General features: G+C 42.5%; 2 protein-coding genes across 5 annotated transcripts in view; one reads left to right on the top strand and one right to left on the bottom strand.

Moving 5' to 3' along the window:
• Positions 1–190: 190 nt before the first annotated feature.
• armc2 (armadillo repeat containing 2) lies at positions 191–20,631 on the top strand. Of its 3 annotated transcripts, none has more exons than XM_084377193.1 (18): positions 191–389; positions 1,914–2,211; positions 2,304–2,376; positions 2,670–2,835; positions 3,399–3,525; positions 7,418–7,482; positions 8,137–8,247; positions 9,329–9,513; positions 9,654–9,756; positions 10,074–10,288; positions 11,075–11,220; positions 12,967–13,066; positions 14,442–14,772; positions 16,607–16,729; positions 16,838–16,951; positions 17,312–17,444; positions 19,124–19,278; positions 19,491–20,631. In XM_084377193.1, exons 2-18 carry the CDS (start codon positions 2,000–2,002, stop codon positions 19,640–19,642), a joined length of 2,511 nt encoding a protein of 836 aa, XP_084233319.1. In that variant the 5' UTR covers positions 191–389; positions 1,914–1,999; the 3' UTR covers positions 19,643–20,631. The 3 variants fall into 3 exon arrangements, with proteins under 3 accessions (XP_084233319.1, XP_084233318.1, XP_084233320.1); XM_084377192.1 differs by having other exon boundaries at positions 195–389; positions 7,415–7,482; XM_084377194.1 differs by lacking the exon at positions 19,491–20,631 and adding an exon at positions 18,470–18,556 and having other exon boundaries at positions 195–389; positions 7,415–7,482; positions 19,124–19,200.
• sesn1 (sestrin 1) overlaps positions 20,629–27,882 on the bottom strand; it is a 60,366-nt gene continuing 53,112 nt past the window's right edge. Inside the window, exons 1-9 of one of the 2 annotated variants that reach the window (XM_084377197.1) lie at positions 26,502–26,750; positions 25,784–25,849; positions 25,485–25,685; positions 25,203–25,385; positions 24,618–24,854; positions 24,234–24,488; positions 23,955–24,145; positions 23,724–23,868; positions 20,629–23,624 (exon numbers count right to left, since the gene is read on the bottom strand). In XM_084377197.1, coding sequence (XP_084233323.1) covers positions 23,538–23,624; positions 23,724–23,868; positions 23,955–24,145; positions 24,234–24,488; positions 24,618–24,854; positions 25,203–25,385; positions 25,485–25,685; positions 25,784–25,849; positions 26,502–26,603 — 1,467 coding nt within the window. In that variant the 5' untranslated portion in view covers positions 26,604–26,750 and the 3' untranslated portion in view covers positions 20,629–23,537. Of the gene's footprint in view, positions 23,625–23,723; positions 23,869–23,954; positions 24,146–24,233; positions 24,489–24,617; positions 24,855–25,202; positions 25,386–25,484; positions 25,686–25,783; positions 25,850–26,501; positions 26,751–27,882 lie in introns of those variants that run through there. The other variant, XM_084377196.1, reaches the window with a different exon arrangement.

Here is a 27,882-nt window from a genome sequence, read left to right as displayed (position 1 = left end):
TACTTCTACTCAAGTAAAAACTTTAAATACTTCTTCAATCGATATCTATAGTGCTATATTTGTCAGGAAGTTTCCCAAAACATCTTAAATCAACACATTTGCTAGAAATGAAATTAGCATCCTTACTATTGTCCGCGCGGCGCTGAAGTTTGCATCCAGCCTCCTCAACCGGTAAAAAGCGCGTCACCGTTTAGCGCGAGACTGCCCTTGAGTGAAGCTCGTGCACGCGTCATGCTCGGGCTAGCTTGCAGCAACCTGGAAAACATCAGCGTTTTCATCCATATTTCAGGTGCCATGATTGTTTTGCTTTGTTTGAGGAAGCCGAGTTTAAGTTCTGTAACGACGACTGCTCCGACTGCCACCCACAGAGGGTTGTATCAGGGTTAACGGTAAGTTTTCTAGTATTATTTACTATTCGTTTAGGTAGTTGGTGGATTCAATCATACACAGGTTTCTTCAGACATTTCCTGTTTCTCACCGACTCTCCGGCCGGTCTGGTAAAAGCTTGGTACGCTTACTACAGAACAGATATATTAAACTGCTCTTACAGGGATTAATAAAAGCGTTTAGCTCTTCTTCTTCTTGAATGCTGAAGTTGTTTTGTTTCTTGGGTTTGTTGTCCAAGCAGCCACAGCGGCATTCCGTCACCATGGAGACGAGCGTGAACGCGCAGATGGACTTCTCATTCACTCGCACTGAGAGTCCAGGTTTCACTGTTGGACTTACTCTTTCAGTAAACAAACTATAAACATTATTGTTTGGATTTTATTGCACTCTTAATCACAGTAACATAGTAAACATTTTGCACTTTAATCCAAGGAAACAAACCATTATTAGGATGTTCTTTGGAGCACTAGAAAAGTTATATTTGGAGTTGGGCATCTAACAACAGACAGTGTGTGACCAGTAAATGAAATGAAAATACTATCTTGCCATCAGTAAAGAGATGTAGAGATGTCTAAGTTTATTTTCTCATGCACCACACTTGCTTGAGTACTGTTTTGCTACTTTATATTTTTACTTTACCACATTTCAGAGGAAAGTAATGTACAATGTAATTTACCTCCGCTGCATTTATATACAGTTGCAGTTTAACAGTAACTGAGTTAACTGAGTTAGAACAGTTATATACAGTTAAAGATATGACTTACTTTGAAAATTAGGATTTTACAAACAAAGATATCAACTTGTACTGTCATTTTTAGACTAAATGAGAACGTATTCAAAACATTCATCAGGTATTAGTTGTAGCTCTAAATGCAATCATGTAGTCTATATTATAACCCCATCAGGGGCCATACTGCTGCATACTTTTACTTTTGATACTTTAGGTGCATTTTGTTGATAATACTTTAGTATTTTTGCTTAAGCAAGATTAACTGCGGGGTTGGGATGGTAGTTGACGTGTCCTACAATCCCAAAGCAGCAGTATTTGACCAGTTGGGAATGAGGCTCAAAAATCTACTTTTCGTACAAATAGGTCCTTTAAAGGATGTATATACCTCTGTCATCACTGCTTGTTATTAGGGCTGCGTGATATGGTAAATACATCATATCATGATTGTTTTGAGAGATATTGCATTTGTGATATGATTTGTGATTAGTAGGAATGATCATTTTGGCATTACAATTTTCATTTTCAATGAAAACAAACTTAAAATCATGTTGGTGTCACATTTGTTGGGGTCTGCAACAAACAAACATGTTTTCTTGCATCTGGAGAAGGGCATCTCTGCAGCACTACATCTCTGCAGCACTTCATTATAAGGCTTTTTTTGTCACACATTTCATCTTTATCAAAACTTACTTGCTATGCTGCAGATGTTATTCATTGCAACCTTAGACACATTTTACACCTACTGTTCATTCTCTGTTCTGGCATTACCCTTTTGTTTTTGTATGTTTCCCATCAGTGAAGCAGCCTGTAACCAGTCACATTATGAAATCAAACCACTAAAGTCATTGGCAGACTGTCTTGGCAAATGTCACGAAGGCCTAAATGGCCTCTACGGAGAGAAAACATGAGATATGCAGCCCGTTCCTTCCACGGCGCAACTCTTTGAGGAAGACAAGCGCAGAAATTGTCAGTGAAGCCAGACAGTCCCTGCGAGTCCAGTCTACCCAGCGACCATTTACTCCCAGAGATGGACACAGGCAACTTTTTGGAAAGAACTCCATTCGTGCAGACAACAGGCCTCCATCGGCCTTTAGGTAAGTCACTTACTCAACTTAAATAAATGTGGTCAGTGATCAACTGTGGGTCTTGTGTAACTAAAGTAATGGGGCATTTTTTCCCTTTTCAGTCTTCATGCTCAAAATTTTGATGCTCCTGACTCCAGGCCAGGCTCAGGGACTCGCCTCTCCCCTCTGGACCATGTAGGTTCTCTCAGTTCAAACAATATTTCAGATTCAAATTTGGGGTTATTTGTTGTAAGCTCATATTTATGTATTTTAATGTTATGAGTATTACCATGAAAACTGAGAAATAGGATAAGGAGTATACACGCCTCTGTACATCACCATGAAAGCTTATCTGGTTTCAATAAATGGGATTATAATGTTAATATATGAGATAAAAATGAATAAATGATTAACCAAACTAATAGGATCGCTTTACTTTGACTGGTAGATTGAAGTTATGCCACTAATATGTTTTTGTGTCGTACCAGAAGCCGAAGTTTCCAGTCCCCTGTGATGCTGAGGACCCATTCAAGGCCTTTCCCAAACCCCCCACTGACCCACTGGAAGTGAAGAGGGGGTTGGCAGTAGCACGGGCACGCCTCCTCAGGGCTGGATCTCTCACCACGTTGCCTCCTGTTGAGGGACACACAGATGGTAAGGAAGAAAAGAACATATTGCTGCAACTCTGGATCAAAGGAGAAAAGATGGTGCATAAAAGAGAAAAGAAAAATTATACTTAATGTATTAAATGTAGTAATTATTATGAGGTAATCATCCATGTTGTGCTTACAATAAAATGCTAATAACAGAAGGTATTAGATGATGCAAAAAAACCAAACGTTACTCGCTGTAAATCTTCTGTGCAGGCCCTGGTGCAAGAGAAGTTTTGTCAAAGGGAAATGAATGGAGCCATTCACATGCTGACGTTATACCTGATTTACATTCCCTGTTGTTGGGCTGGGTGAAAAACCTAATTTACTGCTGCCATTTTGAGTGGAAAATTAGCACTTTCTCTCTGTGTCTCAAACCTTTTTCCACAAATCTGCCATTCTGAGCAATAAAATAGATGATGAGGACGTTTGAAAGCATTGACTGAATTAGGATATCTTTGACCCGAGTACGTGTGACTGTGTACAAATCAACACTTGTACTTTCAGCCAGTAAAACAGCAAAAACCTGTAAATAACTTCTTCCCACATCCTTTTCTATGTGTTTAGTGAAAGAGAGGTTGAATCCAGGCCCAGGACAAAAGCAGACTTCAGCTAAACGACTCGGCAGTGCAGACCACACTGAGGTTCGCAGTGGTCTCCACAAACCTGGCCCACGCAGAGCAGCAAGTGAAAAGTATGCTTTCTATCCCTCTGTTTGACTTGCAAGGCCTGTCCTTCTCTCTTGTCTCCCTCTTTTTGACCAAAGTGACAGTTTGACAATGGCTTGGAGATTTATAGGTACGCAGAGGTTGCAGTGGTGGCCATTACTAGATGGAGTAGATTGTGCCTCCCAGTTTTGCCTTTCATTTAGTCCTCCTCCTCCTGCCTCTTCCTTTTCCTCAGTATGTCAAATTCACAGAGTTCCTAATGTCGTTTTACCAAGTGTTTTTGTTTTGTTTTGCGCTTAAAGGAGACCTATTATGCTTTTTCAGTTTTACCCTTTCCTTCAGTGTGTTGTATAGATTCCTGTTCATGCAAAAGATCTTGAAAGTAAAAATGCCAACGGAGCTCTTCTCTCCCACAGAAAACACTGCTCCTGAAACACCTCGTCAGTAGTCACGCCTTTACTTCAGTGACTTCTTCACATCACACTAGATCACCATGTCACACATTTGCATAATGTATGCCTGTATTCTCAATAGAAGTGAAACTAATTGGAAGCTGAAAAAATGACAGAGCCAATGAGAGGCACGGTAAGCGGTGCTGGCTCAGGCGTGTGTGAGCTGACCAATCAGAGCAGACTGGGTATTCGTGTTGGAGGCTTTAAAGAGACAGGAGCTAAAACAGAGCATCTCAGACAGAGCTGCAGCAGCTGCGGCACTGGACAGTATGAGAAAACTGATGTAAAAAATAAAAACTGATTTGAAGCATCAAAGCATGTAAACAGTAACCAAAATTAAATAATAAACCTCAAAATGAGCATAATATATCTCCTTTAAATGCCTGACTCATGCCTGATGAGCCAAAGTGTTGATACAAATTGGAAGAAGACCTGACACTGCTCACACTCCTAAATTGAATGACATTCTTTCATATTGTGCAAGGACCAACAGTGAATAAACTCGAGGGTAAGTATTTAGCGTTTTCTAATCCTGCTCAAGAGTTTTTTTGAATCCGTAATATTTGTAACAACATCAATTTCAAAAGGCACTCATTTTTAATTAGGATTGATTATGTAACTCAAACTTCTCAATTATGAATGCAAATTAGGCTGTAATGTACAGGGTCAAAACAACAAGGATTGAAATTACAGCTACATTACCCATCAACATTTTCCAAAAGGCTTTCAAAGCGATGATTTACTTGATCCAGAGGCCAAAACCTTTCAGATACGTTCAGCTTCCAGCGATGACAGCTGAATATATGAAGTCAGTTAGCCCAGAAAAGGTGTCACCAACTAATAGATGGAACAAATTCTTCAACTTGCGACACTCGACCCCATTTTAAACCCTCATATACTTCACTGTACACTATGTCTTGGTCACAGTTAAACCCAGCTTCTTGGCAAGCTTAATCTCCAATGGAATGGCCTCTATCTGTCATTACTATCATGTGTCAGCTTTTACACCTTCACAGCGCAGAGAGGCTAAAAGCTCGGCTTTTTTCTGCCGACCTCATCAGCTGTGTGTCAGCACGAGGGGCATAATTCTGGGCGTGGGGTTGGGGCCTGTCGTTACAATCCATCCGCCCATCGATTGGGTGGGGCAGCGAGGGCTGTAGAGGGGGGACAGACCATAAAACACTTTTACAGGAAATCTGGGCTATTGCCGACAGCGCAGCCTACTCGCCTCCCTCCCTTACATGCCAAGTTAACACGCAATGTTTGTGTAACTTGTTGCTGACAAAGAGAGGTCCCAAGAGATGGGACTGTGGTCAATTTGTAATTTAAGAGGATGAGATTAAAGACTTTCCCCTCCTGATTAGTGTTAGGTCAGAGTTTTTGAAGTACTCTTCTTTGGTGTGGCAATGAACAACATAAAAGGTGCACTAGAAGTAGACCAACAGAGTGAAAATCACAGAGATAGTCGAGCCAGAAGTATACTGACTGCAAGTGGAAAAAGACACAGCATGGCAGATTAATGTGATGAGTTGGATGAGATATAAAGATAGGGGAGATTAGACATCCACTAGGTTCTCTTTCTCCAATAAGCCGGAGCTTTATAGCTCCAAATGGCTCTCTATTAGATTTGGGTGCCCATCTGGGCAAGGCTGGCAGCAGCGTGTGTTGTGACTGCAGTGCACTGGCCAGGCCTAAGACAGGGATGAGGTCATGTCTCAGAGAATGCAGTATCACACAAAGAGGCCTTATTATCAGGCTCTTAATCCTATCATACAGAGCCAAAGCCCCCTCTCTGACATTCACTGCAACATGCATCGGCCAGCACTCCCTGCTGCATGTGCCCTGTGTGCCAGGCAGCTTATACCAATCACTAAATCCCCATCAAAGTGAAAGTGCACTCTATAGCAGCGCCTGCATACTGTATATCGACGTCAGTGTCACATCGCCTTCTCGTGATGCTCAAATCAAATGGAAAGAAGACATTTTTACAATATCGAGGCTCATTTCAGCAAGACCATGACATTAGGCTCACTTGAGAGTAAAAGCTCAAGGAAATATTCTGAGAGCCTTTTGTGTTAATGTTATCAGAAGCTTCAGAAAATCCTGGTAATATTTTTGTCTTGACATGAGTGATTACACTTTTTCATATTTTCTAAGGTGGATTCAGTCTTTTGCTTTATATTTGTGGAGTAGTCTCGCAGTTTGATTGGGATGACTCAACATGCAGCTTGTGTGTATCTCTATTTATTAAGACTTATTCTCTCAGCTGGTCACGCAGCAATTAGTCACGACACACTACCTGTAATGTTTCACTAAAATTATTGTGGCAATGAGTCATTTTCTTTGTGTGTGAGCAGACTTTTTGTGTGATAATGTTTTTTTCTGATACTGGCAGTTAGGTGGAGTATTACGGCAAAGCACAAGTCTTTACATACAAAACTTGATATTGTTCATTTAAGCCTAACTATACAATAAAGGTGCTCTTGTTTATCCATGTATGATATGACATTCATCAACTACTAACCAAAAGCAAAAAAAAAGCTCTTATTTGCCCCTGCAGTCTGTAGAGTTTCCCCTCTGTCCTTTCCCCACCCTGAATGGTACATGTGTAAGACAACCCCTCCAAAATATATAAATGAATAAATAAGTAATATATTCAGAAACGAAACATCAGTTATAAATGTCAAAAACAAACAAACAAAGGTGGACAAGGTGTTAATTGTTTTCCCTTGGCACCAGTAGTTAAAGCTATAGAGTGTTCAACAGAGATAATGTCCAGTAGTGAGAGACTCCATTGGGAAAGCTGAAGTTTATGAGGAGGCTTCAAACCTGCAGACTTGACAGTGACATGCAGAGGGCAAGCCACCACACATAGCAGGACAAGGGGCGTGTTTTTGGAAGAACATTACGGTTACTGCTGTAAGACTGCGGATACAGCTCACAGTGACAAAGCATGAGCAGCTTTAACCAGACTGCCCACAAAGTTAAGATCTCAGTTCCTGTCTGTTGGGAACTGCAGTGTGTGGTGCACAACGGCACACGCGCCCCGCACAGACACAAAGATTCACACGCACAGAGAACACGTAGAAACAGACAGGAACACACAGGTACCTGCATGAGCATGAATGTGCACACACAGACATACATGCATTACAGATAACACAGAACTGACACACGTCTCCACCTCTGCTGCAAGAGAGACACCTAGTGGCACTTGATGAAAATACATCTGCAGCCTTGCTGACAGAACATAAAGTCAGCAACTTTTTAGTGAGATGTATTCTTTGACACAACAGTTCATCCTTTGAATGTTTGGTGTTTCTTTCCGTTAAGGTGTTAACTTTCATTTTGATCCCCTAATGAGCCGAATGAAATTGAGCCAGTTGATTAAATTAGACGAATCAAGTCTCATCTCCAAACTCTGATGTAACCAGTCTCTTTGTGTGTTTCTTTTTGCCAACAGTAGAATAAAGCAGCCTGGGGATGACTCAGGAGTTAGACCCACAGAGTGCAGTGCAGAACGGAGAACAGGTTTGTCCAGATATACCGAATTAACTTTTATTTTTCTCTATATTTAACCTGAATTTTACATTTTGTGGAGCATGTAAAATAAAAATGTAGTTGCAACTTTTGCTCGCATACCACTCAAACATTGTGATTTTACTTCATCAGTAACTTTCTCAGATGCCCAAAACAGAAATTAACTAAAGTGTGCTTAAATATAATAAGACTTGAGCCCAGAAGAAACAACTAAGACACACCTCTCTCCCAGTAACTGAACACCCCTTCCTGAGTGTCAAACTTTGATTGGGGTGTTGTTGCTAAGGGCCTTATTTCCACCATGACAGGCAGCCAGCCAATAGCTGAGAGAGCTGTTGGTTTTAGGCAACCACAGCTTCCTGCATCACGCCAAGCAAAGCTGTATGCAAATGTTTGGCAAAAAATAGGTGCACGATGTGCGAGAGTCTGCAGACATTTGCGTGCACAGACACATGCGCACGTGTTTTCATGCACAGAGAAATCAGAGGAAGTGTAGCTGTGGATGGTGACCTTTCATTGTGGCATCAAACTTCCTGCTGCTTTATTTTAAGACAGTGAACTTGTGAACCATGCTTGCCGCTCATGTTCACCGTCTGGGTTTGGAGGTGGTAATTGGCTAACTGCAATTCTCTCCGCACATTTCAGGGCTGGCAAATGGAGACGCACACACCACAAGCACAGAGGAGGATGCAGAGTCATTCCTGTGGAATAACATGATTGCTCCTCTTCTTCAGCAACTGGAGAGTGTGGCTGCAGGTAGTGTGAGAAATGCAATGAGGAAGCCCAGTGAAAAAGTACAAGAACATGTGACATACATTCGTCTTGATCAGAGTGATTCATTTGAGAGAGAATATGCAGTTTGTGTCATCTACTCCGCACCAATATTTTCTCCTCTGGGTTGAAGAATGTCTGTAGCTTATCTAAAATGTAATGTGGTTGCAGTAAAAAGTGTAAGCTTCTCTTATTAGTGCCTCATTTCTCTGTTTCCATTTCATTTTCGACCAACAGACTGGGAAATAGATTTTTAGCATTTGCAGATAGTCATGCTTCATGCTCACTGTAATCATAAAATGAAAAAGCACTGCCATTTCAACCACTGAAGAAAGGCAAACAAAATAGTGTTATATTTGGCATCCACACAGAATTGTCTTCGCCTCGAACTGCAGTCTGGCAGCCATGAAATGAAATCTATGGCTGTAAATATTTTAACACTCTACAAATTTAATGGAAAATTCATTTGAAAGATAAATATTAAATATTTATTGTACCAAGTGCCTTCTGGCTCATGCATAAAACACCTTTCAGATTCGGTGGGAAATCGCAGTGAAGTGTCGAGTGTGAGACTGCAGCCGACCGTTTTTAGAAACGGCCAGTTATTTATGCAGGGAAAACATTTATTTTACCTCAAAAACAAGGAAAAGACCCCACCCTTTCTCTTCCTCTGCGTCAAGATTGAAGCTGCCTGTTGCAGAAACTGTTCCCTGCTTTTGAGCACAAAAATGAAGAGCTGCTTCTTGGAAAAGGGAGGGGAATGTTATTTTACGGATCACCAATGTATTATTGATGTTGAGGATTTAACCTCAAGTCCCTCATGCAAATAATAACTTTTACCGTGCAGCAGAGTCCCAAGAATATTGCACATACATACCACAACTCACACAACACATTACTCATCTGTATTTACATGGAAACACACTTGCCAACACACACAAGCGAGTGTTTTCATTTGGGATGTTTGCTTCTCTGTGAATGTTTGACATGTTGACCTGAACTTGACATTTTTGGTTTTTTTATTTTTTTATTTTTTTGTGCAATGTCTGCTTTCCTGCGATGCCAGGCAGCTCTGAGGGCTCGGTGGACCGCCTGTGTGATTTGTGTGACCGTCTCCATGGCACCTTGGCAGAAGCGGACATGCTCGGCCGACGCTGTAAGAGGAGGTCGGGGATACTTCGAGCGTTGTTCCGCCTCATCGACCTCAACTCTGCCCAGCTCAACCTGCACATCGCCAAGCTCTGCCTGGCTGTGAGTTGTTGGTGTGTGTGTGGGTGTGTGGGTGTCAGCATGTCTGCCGCTAAGTCACGACCACAAGGGCATCCAGGGCTAACCCCTTTGGGCACTTAATACAAAAGTTGTCTGAAGTTGTTTTGCATTTTCCTCTCCAGCTGCGTGTCAGTGGAAACAACCTGCTCAACATCTGTAAGCTCATCTTCCAGATCAGCCGCAGTGAAAACAACGACATCCTCTTCCAGAACAACTCTATCATCGGTGAACATTATTCTTTGATGTAACTGATGTTTCCTGTTCTGTACCAAGTGTTATGATCTAGAAGATTAAAAGTAAATAACACAAGTCATTCTTCTTTATGTGTTTGTTGGCCAGTGTAGATTATCCAACTATTAGACAAAAATATTTTTGTTCATGTCTAGTATATAAACTCCAAGAGCATAATGTTTTCCTTTAGCCTGGAATGGATTTGTCTCCGTCTAGTTGAATTTGATGCCATTTTTCTAACCCCTTTTTCCGAGTCATAACAGATTGTGTGCGCCATATGGATGTTTACAGTTGTTATTCTCTGTGTCTAGATTCCCTTTTAGGTATTCTGAGCTATGAGGATGTGTCTACATCTGGAGAAGCTCTGCTGTACTGTGTTGGGACTCTGAAATTTCTCTCAGGAAACAGTGCCGTCCTCAGACTCCTGCTGGACAAGAACTGTATTGGTGTGGCTCAGAAACTCATCCAGAGGCTCTGCGCGACACAAGACACCAACTTTGCTATGGCAGGGCACATCCTGGTACAGGTGTGGCACAGACTTAACACTGCTGGGAAGGGTTTGGTAACATTTTAGGGAGGACTTTTTAAAATGTTTTCAATAAGTACACAGATCTTTTTAAACCAAAAGTTTCTGTATCACAGTTCAGGCGTAAACTTGAAGCATCTCCTCCTGCTCAAACAATACACATACTTTCTAACAGTATGACCATTTGAGTAAAAAACAGAGAGTTACACTAATATAAAGGGACGCGATGTTATATATTCTTCTTGATGTGTTTGTTGGCTGATTTTCCCATCATTAAGACCAAATTGTTATTGTTAATGTCTGGTATATAAGCAACGCCAAGAACATAATGTTCTCTGCTGACCTGGTCACTTCGGTCTAAATGCACTCTTCTGAAAAAGATTGCTGCTAACCGCTTAAGCTGGCCCAAGCAAACATCTTGAGCCAGCACTTCATTTGATATCTAACACAACTCATTAAGCTATTAGAGGAGGGAAATAAGCGGGCCATGACGTTCCAGAACTTCCAGTGCTGCCGTGCATTTGAACAACCGTTTCCCTCTTGTGAGAGAATGATTTATGTCCATACTGAATAGTTTCCGGTCGCCCTGCTGTATGGCGTCCTGTGCAGGCCGGCAGCCAGCCTTAATGAGCGTAAGACCAACATTGTGTGCAAGCCACAATAGCACAACGCTGACATGCAATAATGACCGAAATATAAAAGCTTAGAAGCTTACAGTAGGTGCATTTGTTTTACATTTCTTCATGCTTCATCGCTTTCCCTCTGTCTGACCTTTGACCCCTGTAGCTGACGGGGACCCTGAGGAACCTTGCAGATCACCCTGATTCCCGTCGACTCTTCATCTCCTTCTCTTTACTATCAGAGCTCTGTCTGGTGCTGCGGCATCACTGCAAAGATCAGGACATCTGCACCAACATCTCCAGAATATACAGGTGACACACGCACTTGACGTCACACTTCACCGCATTATTTCTTTCTACTCCTCTCCACCGCTCACTAATGTAAACCATCATAACCTGTCATGAGCACAATCAAAACAGGCCATCCTTCAGCTCTCACCCTCTGTTCTCCACCACCAGGCACTCTCCTTCTAAATTCCTGCTTCTAAAGTCGAATATCCTCTTACTTGCTGTCTTTGTGGTTGGGTTTCACAAAACAAGACTCTCCAGAGAAACATCAACATCTGTTTTTGGGTCTATACCATAGAAAACACTCAACTTATTGAAAGAGCTGATTTCTGTTTTGCTATCATGAATAGGTTTTAGATTTTTTAAAAATTAGCACAAACGAAGATATACATGCAAAATACTTGCTGATACATGTGCAGTTAAAAGTTCTATAAGGATCTTTCAAACTATTGTCTCTTAATGCCGTCAATAATAGAAATCTATCGTTGGTGCATGGCTCATATAAAGATGCACAGTTAAAAAATGATATACTTAACATTTTTGCAAACAATTGCACGTTTATGGAAAAGATTCTTCTACAAGAAGTTGTTTACGTGCAAAAAATGAACATAACTAACCATATCGAAACTGGAAATAGCAACAGCAAGAAAGAAACCACAGTTCCTTGTTTCAAGTTGCTTACCTAAAACATATGACTCAAAGATAGACATAGATCTTTAGGCTGCTAAGTAAGGTGCATTTAAGTCACACAAGCTACTAGCAAATAAGATGTTAGAGCACTGACAGGTTACAAAAACATTTTAAAGGGTAGATTATCTGATATTGGCTGAAACTGTTTAGTTGAATTAATTTAAATGGCTTATTTGACAAAAAAATGAAGGTGGTCTGGAAAAAATCAAGTAACTTCAGTATCTTTTGCTGGACAGAAATGTAAGCGCCATAACACTAGCACCCATAGAGGGGATTAACTGCACCACCAATATCCGCTCAATAAAGTGCATCATGTATAATAAATGTAATAAAGCAAAAACAAACCTTTGTGAATATTAAGACTGTAACAGTTGTTGTGTAGCAAAGACTGATAAGGTCAGAAGAGCGACTTAATAAAGCCAGCTACACTGTAATATCTCTCAAAAGTTTGCTTAATTTTTACACTTAATTTTTAAGAAGAATGTGTTATTTCTTCCTTTTAAAAGTTAAATAGTCTCACCTTGTAGGCAAACTATTACACACTAGAGATGGAATTAAACACTAAGCTGGAAGTGTTCTGCACTTTTACTAAACCTGACCTGACTTGAGTGCCAACAACACTCTCAAATGTTGCACATGGGTCAGTGGTTTAATGTAAAATTAGATAGAGGACTTGGGCACCAAAGTCACCCAAGGCACCATCTTCTCTGTGACAGCAGACCACTAACTACAGGCACATTATGCCCTGATCTCAATACCTCCACCAAACATGGTGCAGTTACACAACTGATTAAGTCCCCATCCTCAGTGTCTCTTGTCCAGGCCTCAGCCTCCTACTCAGACACAAGTGATGCACAAAATAAAACATTAAGCACTTTATTGTGTAATGAAACGTGTCTTTCCAGTTGATACTGCCTACATATTTTTGCCCAAGGTAATGAAAGCATTTAAGGTAAATTCCTGCCGAGGCCAACTTATCCATTAGCAGTGTTGATTTAATATCTCCATATTTAGTCAGCATGGCGCGGCAGTCGCTGAGTGGACTGATCGGTGATATTTGTTGTCCCCTCTCTCCCTCAGTAAACTCTCCTCTTACTCGGAGTGCCGCCTCGCTCTGGCCCAGACCCCCGACTGCTACCAACTATTTTTAGAACTGCTGAGCAAACATCACCAAAAACAGGTGAGTCCGCCGGCCTCCTCTTGTTCGTGTGTGTGTGCACGCATGAGTTTGTGTGTATTAGAGAGAGGTGGAGACGAGCTTTTCCAGTGTTGATGTAACTCCACTCAGCATGTTTACCCTTAGAGCAAGTTGTTTGTGTATGTCAAGTCCAAGCACATTTACAGGACATTGTGTTCATCTGCGCGGGGCGTTCGTCTCTGCTTCTCTGCTCTGTGTGTGTGCATGTATGTGTGTGTGTTTTGACATTCAGTCATCCCAGGAGGGGCTGAGTGAGTCAAGTGAAAGGAGGAGGGAGAAAAAATGAAAAAATAAAGGAGGTGAGCTTTAGATACGACATAGTAGAGGTGATACAGAGGTGGAGGGGAGGAGTCATAGATAGAGTAGGGGGAGAAGAAAAGGGCAGGGCTTTGGCAATCAGACATGACTGACATGTGTTCTTAATCTAATATGGAACAAACATACCCACGCCTACAAATACACACACACACACACACACACACACACACAAACACACACACAAACATTGGACAGAAAGATCTGTAATATGCACCTAGTCCTGGGACAGCTCGTCCTGTCCACAATGTCAATTTCATGGGAGAAAAAAGCGTGTTCTTCAGCTCACCAGCTAGAGTCAGGATACAAGGGTGACGCACAGGGTGTCATTTGTTACCTCTTTTCTCGGCAAGTGTGTGATAACTCATAGAAAAGATGGGGTGTAGTTACACTCAAACAAGTCTGCACAGCTCTGAGGTCTCTGGGGGAAGTGAGTGACACTGATGATAGTACGACCAGACAGGGCAGGCCCGCTGTGCTGCAGGTGGCTTCTAGTCTTAAACATAATCCTAAATCAAATGTTGACTGTTTTTCATTTTTAAACCAGAACAAATCTTGTTTTCTTGAGGGACATCTCTTTTTTTTTTAATCTAGAATAGTCTACTGTTACCTGCTGTGTGACTATTTTGATCAGTATCAGTTCAAGCAAAAGTTTCCTGGTTCCAGCCTCCAAAAAATAGAGTTTTCTCATTTTGTATCACTATAAATTGCATATGTTTGGGTTTGGGATTGTTGATCGGACAAAACAAGACATTTGAAGGCCTTCCCTGAAACTACTTTTTCAGCCAGTACCCACTATAGTAGACAACTCCCTCAAAGAAACACACACTTATTTCAAAAAGTTTGAGCCAGCGTTATAATACTTTGTTTTTTAGCACTGAATAAATTGAAATTCTGCACAAGAAAAAGTGGATCAGTATTGTATTGTTTCAGTCATATGTTCAACAGAAAAAACATCCAAACACATTTTTTTACTTTAATTCAGAAAGTTACGCAGATATGCAGATCGACCAAAACTGTTCTCTTCTCCACTATCTTACAGGACCTTGTCGTGCGCCTTCTTTTCACCCTCGGGAACCTCACAGCCAAAAGCGATGAGGCCCGGCTGCAGCTCTTTCAGTGCGAAGGCTGCATGGGCATCCTCCTGCAGCTGTACGACAGCTACCAGCGCAGAGACGACTCACTGCATATACCCACATGGAAAGGTCCCTCTTCCCCAGGCAAGCCTCCTGCACCTCCGGTGAGTGCGCAGGAAGGCGATGATGTGCTGGTGAAGCTGATCAGGGTGCTGGCCAACATGTGCATCCACCGGGCTGTGGGTCCAGCTCTGGCAACAAACACTACCTGCATTCAGCTGCTGCTGGAGACACTCGGTGAGCAGAGAGCAGGAGGACCTCATCCTCCGAAAGTCATTTATCAAGTAAAGAGTAAACAGATTTCTGGCCTTTTTCGCCCATGTTATATCTCTGTTGTACAAAGGAAGCAGTGTGTGAAAATCTGGGGTGCTGATAAGTTTAAAAATAGCTGTTTGGTGCATTGTAAGTACAGTAAGTATCTGCCAGGAACCCAACCACATCCCCTGTGCTGGGAACATAACATGACTTTGGTTGAAAACACACTCCTCATTTGTCTGTTCATTCCATCGCTCGCTTTCCTCTCAGTGCTTTCTGTTCGATACACTTTCTGTTGGTTTACTTGACAGCGCTTCACTGCATAAGCAGGATGTTCTGTCACATCTCACAGTCGACTTGGTTTGCGTGTGTGAAATTCTCCCATGTGGTTAGCTGGTTTCAGGACAGGTTGAACCGATACACAGGTGGGTGCAAAACGCACGCTTTTATCTACTGTCTGCCTCCTACACACACTTCACAGCCGTTGGGAGAGAAAATTAAATAAACAACAGAACAGAGGTCAAACTAGTGAAAGAAATGTAAAATCTCAAAAGATTGAGGGGCGAGTGTTGATGCTGTAGTGTAAGAGGGGAAGTAAATGAAACAAAACATGCAGATGAAGGAGAACGTGGAGTTGGTGTTGCAGCTGGAAACAGAAAACAGGATGAAAGAGCAGACTCGGCTGATCGATGTCCTGTTTTGATCAAGTTCATGACAGGCAGCGCTGCTTTACATTACAGAGCTCTGAGGGAGGCGGCACAACAAAGCAGCATTTACAGTCAGAGCAAGAAACAAAATTCAGTGTGAGACAGGCGCTGGTTGACACCAACCGCAATATCTGCGATTTATGACCAAGCACACGACATCTGCTGCTATATCAGGAACAGACTCGGCTTCCAGGCCGCTCAGGGTGTCATGGCTGGTTGGATTGGGTCACATTGACCTTTGTATGACAACTCATGATCAAACCGAGTATCTCAGGCCAAAATTAACCACAGATAACAGCTACTTTTATGATAATGTCACAGTGTCACATCAGTGAGCTGCAATACTGAAAACTAAAAACTCAGGGTGATCACTGTATTCTGCATCTTCTATAAATGTTCTATATATCTATAAATGATCGTTTATGTTTGAGAGCCACCCAGTTTACACAATCCATGTTGCAGTTGTTTTATGGATTAATAATTGACCTTTACTTTATCTTCTCCAGTTCATCAACATAAAATAACATAACACTTTCATCTGGATTCACCTGGTTAGTCATTATCAGGGTGAGAGCAGGTCATTCTGGGGGTTAGTGCATGTGTTCATTAAAAGGCAAAGTTGTATATATATAATTTCTGACATATGTAAGGAAGAATGAGGGTCACATAGTGGGCATGAAAAGCCTGCTCCTGTTGTCATTCCAGTCCCCCTCTCTGTCTCTTTCCATCTTGTTTCGTCTTTCATGTTGTTTCGTCTCGCTACGGTTGCCGTGCATGATATGCGCTGATAAGCTGAAATCAGTCTTGTGACGTTGGGAAGACGGCATGCAATGACACAGAATATATAATAATCGATAATTCCCCTCAGATGCATGAAAACGAAAGCAACAAACCAGTTTTGAAAATGTAAGGAGTAGAACGCACAGATATATGAGCAAAAATGAGTAAAAAGTTGTCAGATGCTCAAGTAAAGTACAGATACCTGAAAAATCTACTTCAGTACAACCACTTCTGGTTAAAAATAATGTTATAATTCAAGGTGTCTTTGAGTGATGATTATTTTCCTTCTTGTTTTTCTTCTCTGTGTCTTTATTCCGGGGATGATACAGAGCTGAGGTCTGTGCAGGAAAGCGAGGAGCTGTTGGTGAATGTGGCTGCCACCATCAACAACCTGTCCTTCTACCAGGAGGAAAGCTCTGTACTCAGACACAGTCAACTCGCCATCGCCAAGTGTAAGACAAGAAAAAATAAAAATGATGAATGTGTTGCTATTGTTTTCATTTATGTTTAATTCCTTTTGTTTGATTTCTCTCTTGTTTTCTGCTCACTCTGCACTTCAGTGATGTTGAAGTTGGTGATCAGCTCCAGTATGGACGCCATGCTTGAAGCCACCCGCGTATATGGAAATTTGTCACAGTCCAAGGATGTACGGGACTTTATTATGCAAAACAAAGGTATATGATTGACATAAACACCAACACACACACAAAACACTCAACATGAGACTTTTTTGTTTACCCCGTACAGTATTCATTGACTCTTGCAGGATAAAGTTGCCATGCATAAATCTTATCTTCCAAGCACACAACTTACAAGCTTGTACCTAGACGCAGAATGTCCAGCACAGTACGCACCTCTTCATACTGTTGTGTCATGTTTAGGCTGGACTTATCTGCAAGGCCAGCTACAGTCAGTATAAACAAGCCTGCTGACTCTGGTGATTGCAGCCGTCTTATCTTTGACCTGCTTTGTCTTGGTCCGCTCCCTCTCACCGTCATCTTTCCTCGCTCTCTCTCTCTCTCTCTCTCCCTCAGTGCACCAGTTTGTGGTGACGCTGCTCGACTCAAAAAGCACTGAGATGTGTTTTTCAGCCTGCGGGGTCCTCACCAACCTGGCTCTGGACCCTCCAAACAGGGTCAGCCTCTCACTAGAGGGGGCTGCTGCCAAGTAAGGACTGATGCACTTAGAGATTAGGAGTTTGTTCGTGTGTGTGTGTGTGTGTGTGTGTGTGTGTGTGCATCTTTCTATTTTATTTGACAATTCACAGACTTTCCACTAAATATAGTAAAAGTAATTAAAAAGGCAGATCTGATGAAATTACTAAATAATAATAAAATCTAAATTTGATGATGACTTAAAATATGGTCAAGAGCATCTTATATCCTAGCTAGCAGCATATAACAATAAGAAATAGATAAATAACTGTCACATTATTGAGAGATATTATCATAATTATTCTACTCTAAATGTTGCTGATAACAGTCTTTATACACTATATGTATAAGGAGACAGTTAGCTTAACTTAGTTTAGCTTAATTAAAGACTGGAATATGGCGGAAGAAAACAGCTAACCTGGCTCTGTCCGCAAGCTCAATTATTAACACGTTATATTTTGTTAGATTAAAGGATATATTCACCCAAGATTTATCTACTCCCCCCATGCAAATTTAAAGTCGGGTAAACATTTCTGGAGCTTTGCAGCGTTCTCCTAAACAACTGAAGTAGATGGGGACTGTTTTAAAAGTGAAAACAACTGGGAAAAAAACATAAAATGGCTCCATACAGCTTGTCTGGTGAAATCCAAATCTCTGCAAGCTCTGAGATCCCAGATTGATTTGAAAAGACGTTATTTATAGCATTTTCTATGCTGAAATCATCACTGTAGCCACTAAGCTACAAGCATTAGCGTGCACCCTGTGTGAAGTGGGTACACTAGCTCATTTTAAGCATCTGATGTCTTTTCAAATCATTTTTCAGCTTCCAGAGACCTTGAGTTCAGCGTACAAGCTGTATGGGGCCATTTGTTTTTTTTTCTTGTTGTTTTTTTTAAGTTTTAAAACAAGTTTAAAACAAGTCCCCATCTATCTATCTATCTATCTAAAATTGCCGAAATTTCATTTTTGGGTGAACTTATCCTTTAATGTATAAAAAAAGCACAAAAAGTTGTGGTTTTATGTTGGTTATTTGCACAGATCCAGGCGAGCTGTTTCCAGTCTTGACGCTGAGCTAAGATAACCAACTGCTGGCCCTGACTTCATTTTCAGCAGATAGATATGAAGGTGATGTCATCTTCTTATCTAACGTTCAGCCAGAAAACCTTTCATGTATTTCCCAAAATGTTGAACTATTCCTGTAACAGCAAGCTGAGCTAAATGTTGAGTGTTTGGCAAACATAGCATCCTCTTTTTAGGGAAATATGTTCTTCATTTTGACAAACATGAACATGAATATGATGTTACTAATCATCTCAACCTTGATGTCGTTACAGTAGTTGTACAAAATTATAATTACTGATTTGTCAGTTTCGAGCAACTTTTATGTTTTCAACGCATGAAAAATCTAAGTGGAACAAATGTGTAGCTTTTAACTTTCAAAACTGAGCATTGTTTGAACATTTAAGTCCTTATTTCCCCTTTACATACACGCACGCACACACACACACACACACACACACGTCTTCTTTCAGATGTCAGTCCAATGAAGTGGAGCTAATTCCCACAAACCTGCCGGTCATGTGAATCGCTCTCCCTCGAGTCATACGATGTATTCTGTGTGTGTGTGTATGTGTGTGTGTGTGTGTGTGTGTGTGTGTGTGTGTGTGTGTGTGTGTGTGTGTCTGTGGCCAGGCTTGTGGACTGTCTGAAAGACTTGGGACCAGGTGATTGGCAGCTGGCGGGCCAGGTTTGTCAGGCGCTGTGGAACATGATCGGCAGCGGCTCAGAGAAGCTGCTGGACACGCAGGAGAGAGATTCCCTGCTGGAGATCCTTGTTACATGCCTAGGTTGGTACACAGTGTTGTTACTAATCCTTACATAACAAGGGAGGGAGTCATGCTGGGAAGAACACGCTCTCATTCACATCAGTGGCCCTCGGGGGGGAAAGGAGGAACACACGTATGACTATCATGAACATGAAACCTGTCACTGAAAAGTATTCAAAATAAACCTGAAACCTCTCTCATCCTCTGTCCACCCTTTTTAATTCATTCCTCAGACAAAGAAGAGTCTCTGCAGTGGATAGAGAATGAAGATATGAGGGACTACCACAGGGCGTGCTGGGAGTTAGAGTTCCTACCTGTAGCTCAAAAACTCGTGAAGGCGCTCCAGCCAGATGAACTGGGACATGGAGTCAAGGCTTTCATTTGACTCAGCGTCCACTTAATATCAAATTAACACTTACCTCAAATGAGCTTTAAAGGTTTGTAGTTTCCTTTTTCGTGGAGGAAAAAAAAAGCTAGACCCCCCCTAAAAACATCTCGAACAGCTGCTGAAGCATAATTCACTTATCTACTGTCTATTTAAGCTGACTATTGACTTCATGAAGAATTAAACTACAAATGTTTTAATCTTAAGCCCCACAGATGGTCAGCGTGTCATATTCAGAACAATATATTTTAGGTGGCTAATAAAGCTAACTATGCACAATATAGGAGGCAGGCTGAATCTGTAACATGCATGTGTGGATGTGAAAATTGTTTCTTAGTTCTGTAAACTTAAATTAGGGATGCACGATATTAGATTCATGTCGATATTTAATAGATAAAAATTGTTATTTAGAATAACATAGGCCTCCAAATCATTGTCAACATTTAAATTTTCACAAAATTGAATAAAAAACAAGAATGAATTTATAAAAAGATAGTCAGCACTTCCTGTTGCGTGCGCATAATTAAAGTGTCATCTTGTCATATTGGCAGAAATGTTCACTTCAGCCTTTGACACAGATGGCATGTCAATATTATCGTGCATCCCTAACTCAAATATTTGTATTTTCTTTGTCTTTAGTCACTCCTTGCCTTATCAATACTGACAGCTATATTTGTTTGTTTCATGTCTTTTTATTTGGTAACTTTTCTTTTCACTTTTAATGCACTTTAATTCCCATAAAGCTTGCAGAAGCATTCATTTCTGGGTATCTTCACACTTACAGGGATAATTTATTACAAGCTCTTTGCACGTTTATATAACAGACGTTTTTCTCAGTACGCTGTGTTGTAAAAGTTATTTTATGATAATGTTGTCTCGAAAACAGATGACCGACCTGGAATTGACCTCATAAGAAAATGTTTTATTGTCTGTGTACCGTGTGACATTGGAACTTGTACACAATAAAGCAGACGAGAGTGGAAAAATCATTTTGTTTTGCTTCTCAACGCCTTTATTGTTACACAGATATGGGGCCAGGCAGTGCTTACAAGTTACACCAAGTAGCCTAAAGTACAGCATTTCAAAATCACATCGTTATTACATCGAAACAAATCAGAAACGGCACTTAATGTAAAAACCCTCTGTGTCAGCTCCCCTCGGTTTTCACACAAAAGTGACCTCAAAACAACCACAAGACAAGCCGATGTTTCAAAAACCCCTAAACAACTGATTAGCCAGCGCTTAATAACAAACATTGTTCTCTACATAGAATTCATTAGGTTGATATGAAAGACAGTTAGCTGGCTGGTATCAAGGTTGCTTAATACATGTTTCCGATTCCACATATCGTCTGGGAAAGCCACTGAAATGTGAAGGCAGTTTGGTCAGCAGGGATAACACTGAGTTTCTCCTGGTGATTGTGAATTGACAGACAGGCCTCTGTGGCCTCGATGGGAAAGACCCTGAAGTTCAGAAACATTTCCAGCCTCACTGGGGAAAGAGAAGGATTTTTCCCAGTGACGTGGAGGCAAACAGGAAAGAGAGGTAAGGTATCCTACAAGGAATTCCCCCCTTATCTCGATCCAAACGTTGGTCAGGAGCAAAGAGAAACTTCAACCTCAACCGCACCACAGGAATAGGGACCATTATCCGGCTCCCTGTGAGTCGGACAGTTCTCAAGCTTGTACAGTAAATTAAATTCACATGAAAGTCCCTGGACCGTACTGGTGACAAACTGAACTGTTCCCCTGAGTTCAGCTTCATGTTGATGAAGTCAGCTTTATTATCAAAGAGCTGAGTGTACTTTGGAACATGAGGTGATAGCATAACACTATCTGTCTTTTCATGAGTCATCCTTTGCATAAAAGCATTCAAACATGCTTACTGATCACCATGGGCTGTTTGATTTTCCTGTACTTGTGCAACTGAGCAGTGGAAGTGAGCTGATGGTGATTGTGCTATGACTGTTTGATTCCTGAATTGTATAGGCCTCTCCACATCGAGTACAATCGCTTTGACAAAGCAACAAAATCAAATTGTTTAGGAGAAAACTACGAATGATACACAACAATTCAATATCATAGTTTATTTTTTTCATCTTTTTCATATATTTTCATATAAAAAAAGTGTCAGTAACTGACATCAGTCAGAAGTTTGAAAAAAAAAAAACCTCCACTTCCTCTCAAACCACTTCCAAATGTACCATTCCTTTCTCCTCCTCCTCCTCTTCCTCAGGATATCACTCATTCATCTGTCTGATTCTCTCAATCCACCCTCAGAAGAATGCAGTACTTAACTGGTTTAGTAAACAAAAAACAAAAACAGCAGAGGCGTCACACCTCTGTTCAATTTTTTTTCTTTTTTTTTGAAACAAAAACAAAACAAACGCTGCTTTTGCACTGGTTAGGCTTCCCCGGCAGGGAAATAAGCACAGCTACAACCTTTTGCGTTCGACAGCTATCGACCGCACTCGGCCCTGTGTGGGCGAGCCGGGTCCCCGAGCAATGGGGAACACGGCAGCCCGGAAAGAGTCTCTGCTCACCAAAGAGCACTTCTTAAATGTTTTCTAGAGAAAAACAGAAGAGGTATTCATTTACTGGTAAAATTCACAATCCAAAGCTTCCAAAGTGTTAGGGTGACCAGGCAGCTGGGATAAGCGGAAGACAGATAAGGTGTGGTTAGGGCAACCGGAAGCAAATCCCTTCTGGAAAACCTGGTTTCTAACTTTCTTTTTGATTAGCTTTTTTTCCCCCTCCCCCTCCCCTATTACCAGAAAAATAAAGACATCATCAACAACAACAAATAATAAACAGTTATCTCACAAAAACAGAGCTACAGCAGAAGCAAGAAGTCTTTCCTTCACAGTGCCTCGCTTTTTTTTTTTTTTTTCAGACATGAAATTCAAACGATTTTTTTTTTCTGTGAACACACACACGCACAGAAAACATCCACACCTCAGTCATCATGAATACATCCACACGTGTACAGTCAAACTCAAAAAAGGGCTCAGACAGTGTTCTTTGAGTTTCTTTCCACAACCTCTCCGGTTTTCACACACACTCCTTGGATTAGCTTACATTGACATTTGAGATTTGGGCTGGGGGTAGAGGACAAGAGGGACGGGGGGTAATGCAGTGGATTTCTAATGGACAGGGGCTTTTGGGGGGGATTTGGGGATCAATATGACCCCACTGAATACAACATGGGAGCAGCAGCATCAGCACGTATGCACACTGTGCTGGATAGTTCAGGCACACGTAACAAAAAAAAAAAAAAAAAAAACCTTGCCCAAAGTTAATGTTTCCATCTCCAGTTACCACTAAGAGCAACCACAATTGACACGTCTTCTTCCCTTGATACAAAATGAAATAAAAAGATACTAAACAAACATGACAGTGACGACAGAATCAAAGTGCAGACCCTTTGTCGCTGCACAGCTTTCTGGGGATTTTCGGTGGGTCTTCAGTCAACCAGGAGACAGATGAGGCGGGCGACAAATGCTGCTGAATGCTGGAATACTGAAACGTCGTCCTGGATGCCTCCAGTGTCAGTGCTCAGGCCCGGAACAAGCTCCTTTCAGCAGGGCAGGAGTTTGCTCCAGGTTGCCCTCTCTTGGTCAGTTTTGGCACTGCAGGCAACAAGATCAGAGTTTGTGTATCCACTTGAAGTTTGAGATGACTTTCTTCAACAGTTCTCGCTTTCTTTGTTCTGATCCTCTTCTCAACATCCATCCAACAAGCTCCGTCACAACCCCGTGCTTCTCACATCTCTTCCACATTTTTTGTTGAACCCCCCCCACGCCGCCCCATTTTGATTTTTTTTTTTCTTGAATTGTCCCAAAATGATCAACAACAATGACAATAAAAAGACAACAATAAAAACGCCAAAAAGCACTTCATGTCATGTAGCGGGTGATCGCTCTCAGAGCGTATAACAGTTCTGCCTGCATTCGCGCTTCCATAAGAAGCAGATTAACGTGGACCTGAAGGAGAAGACAGAAAGAAAAGAGATTTATTAAACACTGTACATTTATCAAAACAGCTGCTAGAAATCAAACCATGAGGGGAGAAAGGGATCCTACCTTCTCGGAGTGCTGAAACTGCCTCCAGAAACTCTCATACATTCGTTTGGTGGTCTTCTCTGGACTACACACCATGGTCTTGATATAGATCTTAAAGCTGCGGTCCAGAAGCTGGTTTATCTCCCCGTAATCATAGTCGTCATACCTGAAGAATGCAGAGAAACACCGGGTTAGCACTGCACATAGATAAAAGTTACATCATCCAACATTACAACGTTTCCAGCGACTGACCTGATGCCGAACATGCAGTGGATGTAGTTCCAGATGGCCCTGCGCAGCATGCTGGTGTCCACATCCTTGTGTGTTGCCATGGTGTTGTAGGTCAGATTGTAGGCCATCTGGAACTTCTCGTCCAGCATCTGACCGACATCAGGGTACAGCCTGTTGACCAAAGAGAAGCCGTGATCCTCCCAGCTGTAGTCCTGGAGAAAAGAGAAATAAGACGTAAGTAACAGTCGCATCTTTTTTTAGCATCCTGAACTCTACATTCAGTCTGCATCGGATCTCTACCTGCACTCTGAACGTGGGCACATGTTCCCCCCTCCTGGAGAAGTCCTTGTAGCCGTAGCTGGGGTCCTCGAAGTGTCGGGAGATGTCTCTGGAGGGGACGCACTCCTCGTCCTCCGCCGTGACCACCAGCATGCTCTCCGTCTTCTCCCTCTCAAAGCGAGTCGCCATCTCCTCCTGGCTTGCCTCCTCGTCGTCGCGGCACTCCTGCAGCTGCTTCATGCGCTCCATCAGCACCTCCACCTCGCCACACATCTCCTGTGGAAACGAAGGAAAATACACGGTTAGTGAAAAAGTCACACAAATCTAATCTTTCACACACACACACACACACACACACACACGTAAAAAGACCTTTATCCTTACACATCATCCTTGACGACTCACCTGGTTGGCAAGAAGATCATCGTGGTGAATAGCATGACCGTTGCCATTGGCGATGTCACAGACGCAGTACTGGCTGAGAGAGGGGGGTCTGAACGTGTGTCCGCCGTCGCAGTGGATCTCGGGCGTGATGCCGCAACCGAAGGTGAAGGAGGCGAGGGAGTGGTAGTGTGTGAGGAGGACCACGGCGTGGATGAGCTCTGCGAGGGACCAGCTGTGCTCCTCGGCCTTCAGAAGGCGCTGGAGAAAACAAAAAGGGAAAAAAATTGTGAGTCTTAAGAGCCGGAGCCAAATAATGACTTCAATATCAGTGACCTTTTAGGAAGTGGGAAAATATGTTTTCACCCTTCCTAACCACTTCTTCGTTTTCCAGCCTAACACACACACACACACACACACACACACACACACAAACACACACACACCCCACCTCCTACTTTGTGTCACGACACCTTTACTAGCATAACTCCCAAATCCATCCAAGTCACACAGCTGCAGCTATACTCTGGCCTCCACCCATGATCTCAGCCAGTTACATAAGACTTCTCATGTCCACTTCCAGCCTCCAGACCATGCCCGTCCTCTCACCTCGATGTGTTCCTTCGTGAGGAGCCAAGGCCGGTGTGCCAGGATTTTGTTGAGCTCTCCGAGCTGCTGCAGCTTCTGCGGGGCCTCCTCCAAGCCGTTCAGCCACTTGGAATCACCCCCGACCTGGAGGAAGTCGTTCACGTGCAGGTTGACTAAGTAGGAGCACTGGTGTCTAGCTGCCGCCTGAAGAATCACAGAAAAAAGAAAACGTTTTCACCATGAGATGTGCAACAATCAAACGAGAGGTGGATTTGAGAGTTAGGAGGATAAACGTGACCGTACCATGATGCCGATGTAGTGTCGGTAGTGCAAAGACAGGGGTCCATCCATCTGCAGCAGGTAGTGCTGCGTCCGGAGAAAGCTCTCCAAGTACTGCGGGTGGAAGCCCATCACCACTGAAATGTTGTCGAGGCGACCGAGGGCTGCAAACGCATCCTCAAATATCGACTGTGTCCGGGCGTCCACTTTACTGACTTTCAGAATCTAAAATTAAAAAACAACAAGTAAGAAGATTGATTAGATAAATGTCTTATTTGTCACTGAGTTAAAAGTCTCTGCTGAGGACACAGATTGTCTCCTACCTCTTTTTCAGGGATAAATCTGCTTGGTCCGTTACCTAAGGGTCTTGGGATCCTTACCCCCAAGTCCTGCAAGACAACAAAGAGGAGAAAAACGTCAACAAGCCGATCATCACTTCTCATTTCTGTCTGCTGTCACCTTTTCCTCACCAGACTAAGAAATCCGAGTGGTTTCTTTTGTCTGACACCAGTAAACCAGAGGTAAAAACGTGATTTAAGGTTATTAAACTCTTGATAAAAACAACCTAAATGCCAGAAGTACAGCCACTTAAATGTAAATCACAGTAGAAACCTTTACATCGCCTCTGTCATGTCCTGTAACTTTCCGCTGCTTGTCGAGACATGTCTCCCAGCGGACCCCGCAGCGCAACGGATGAATGAATGACCACGAAAGGCAAATCGCTCAAAAAATGACACCGAGTTAAAAACGTGCATTTGAACGTGTCATCTACACGTCTGCTTATTTATAGGCGAAGTCAACAAAGAGATTAAAGCCAGATATGATTTATTGGCCCGATGGCCACACAAACTCTTCTTACTCGTAAACAAGTCTACACAAAGACTGCACTGCAGCTTGTTTGCTCAAAGGAAGAAAGAAGAAGAAAAAAAAACACGTCGCCTGAACACGAATCAATAATGTGACACTTTCTTTCATTTACATCCCAGCGTCGCTTAAGAGTGCATTCATTCAGAGAAGCCTTTTTTTCCCCCATCTCCTTACCTTTTTGCTGAGCCGCTCACAATGGGTACATATCTTTAACAGCCTTGTCACCGCAAATGAATTATTTTCCACGTTTTCTGGCGGTGCGACCGCGTGCCTCATCTCGCGTCCTCGCTGCACTTTGATTATTTCACGGGTATAAAAATGTAAAAAGTGTTTTTCTGGATGGCTGTTTGCTCCTCTCTTTGTTCCTCCGGGCACTGCTTGGGTAAAGTGCACGGCAGTCAGCTGTTGCAGCCCTACAGCAGAATACCGTCCTCTCTCGCTCATACATTCGGTAAATAAGTCGAGGCTCGTGTGATCGACAGGCGCGCCAGCCAATCAGGCGGCGAAAACAGCCTCCGCGCGGCCAATGGGCGCAGGAGGACGAGGAGCAGGAGCGGGCGGAGCTAAGCGTGATGAGAAACAGTGAGGGGAGGGGGGGGTCATAAACGTGAGCAGAAAGAACAATCCCCCCTCTAAGAAAACATCATCACTTCTCTCCTTCTTTTGTTCCCTGCTGCAATTGATCATGATCGCACCCTGTGTGCTAAACACTCAACTCAAGGTGGCCAGATTCAGCTTCCTTGATCAATACTTAAATGAATGATCAATGCATGGAGAAAGCAGCCTGCAGGGTTACTAGAAATAGTTTTCTGGCTGGAAGAGGGCATCTGTGTGTTCATCTGTGTAATGTGCATTCAATGAAAACAACAACAACAACAACAACAGCAGCAGCAGCAACAACCCAAAGCCAGCTCCAGCCTGCAGCAGCAAGTCCCCCACTCCCCCGACCGGGCTTGTCAAACCGAGAAGAAGTAGTTCTGCTGTGCAAAGATCAGCATCAGCGCGCGGCAAGATGGAGAGCTGCAGGACCTGCTGCAACAACAACGGCCCTTCGGTTAGTGGTTTTGCACCGCAGCCTATCAGACCACAGATAATGCCATTGCCCCACCAATCAGCCCAGGCTGAAGGAGTCCTTTAAAAACCAGGAGGAAGCAGAGATAAGGAAGGCAGCTCTTATGGCTTTGTTTATCCCAGCCTGACAATAACACGTTCACTGGGACAGTGTAGAGCTGTTTTATCACACTGTGGTAGTTAGAAAAGTCAATAATTACTCAGAATTATATCAGATGAGAAGCACTGAAGAACACTGTGATATTACAGTGTAACATCAAGATTATATCACACAAACAAGTGTGTCGATGTCGCAATGTACCAGAAGAAGTCTTTGACATATTTGGTAAATGACAGGTTAACAGTTATAGTTTAATGTAAAAGCACATGCGAGTCAAGTGTTGTTTCCCCGGTGGATCGCCAGCAACCCCATCACAAAAGCATTCACACATCAGGCAAGTGTGTCCACAGACACACACGTGCACATTTGTGCATCATAGTGCTG

This window comes from Pagrus pagrus, assembly GCF_965226575.1.
Source record: "Pagrus pagrus genome assembly, chromosome: 16".
Lineage (NCBI taxonomy): Eukaryota > Metazoa > Chordata > Actinopteri > Spariformes > Sparidae > Pagrus > Pagrus pagrus.
This window is presented reverse-complemented; position numbering and strand designations above follow the sequence as displayed.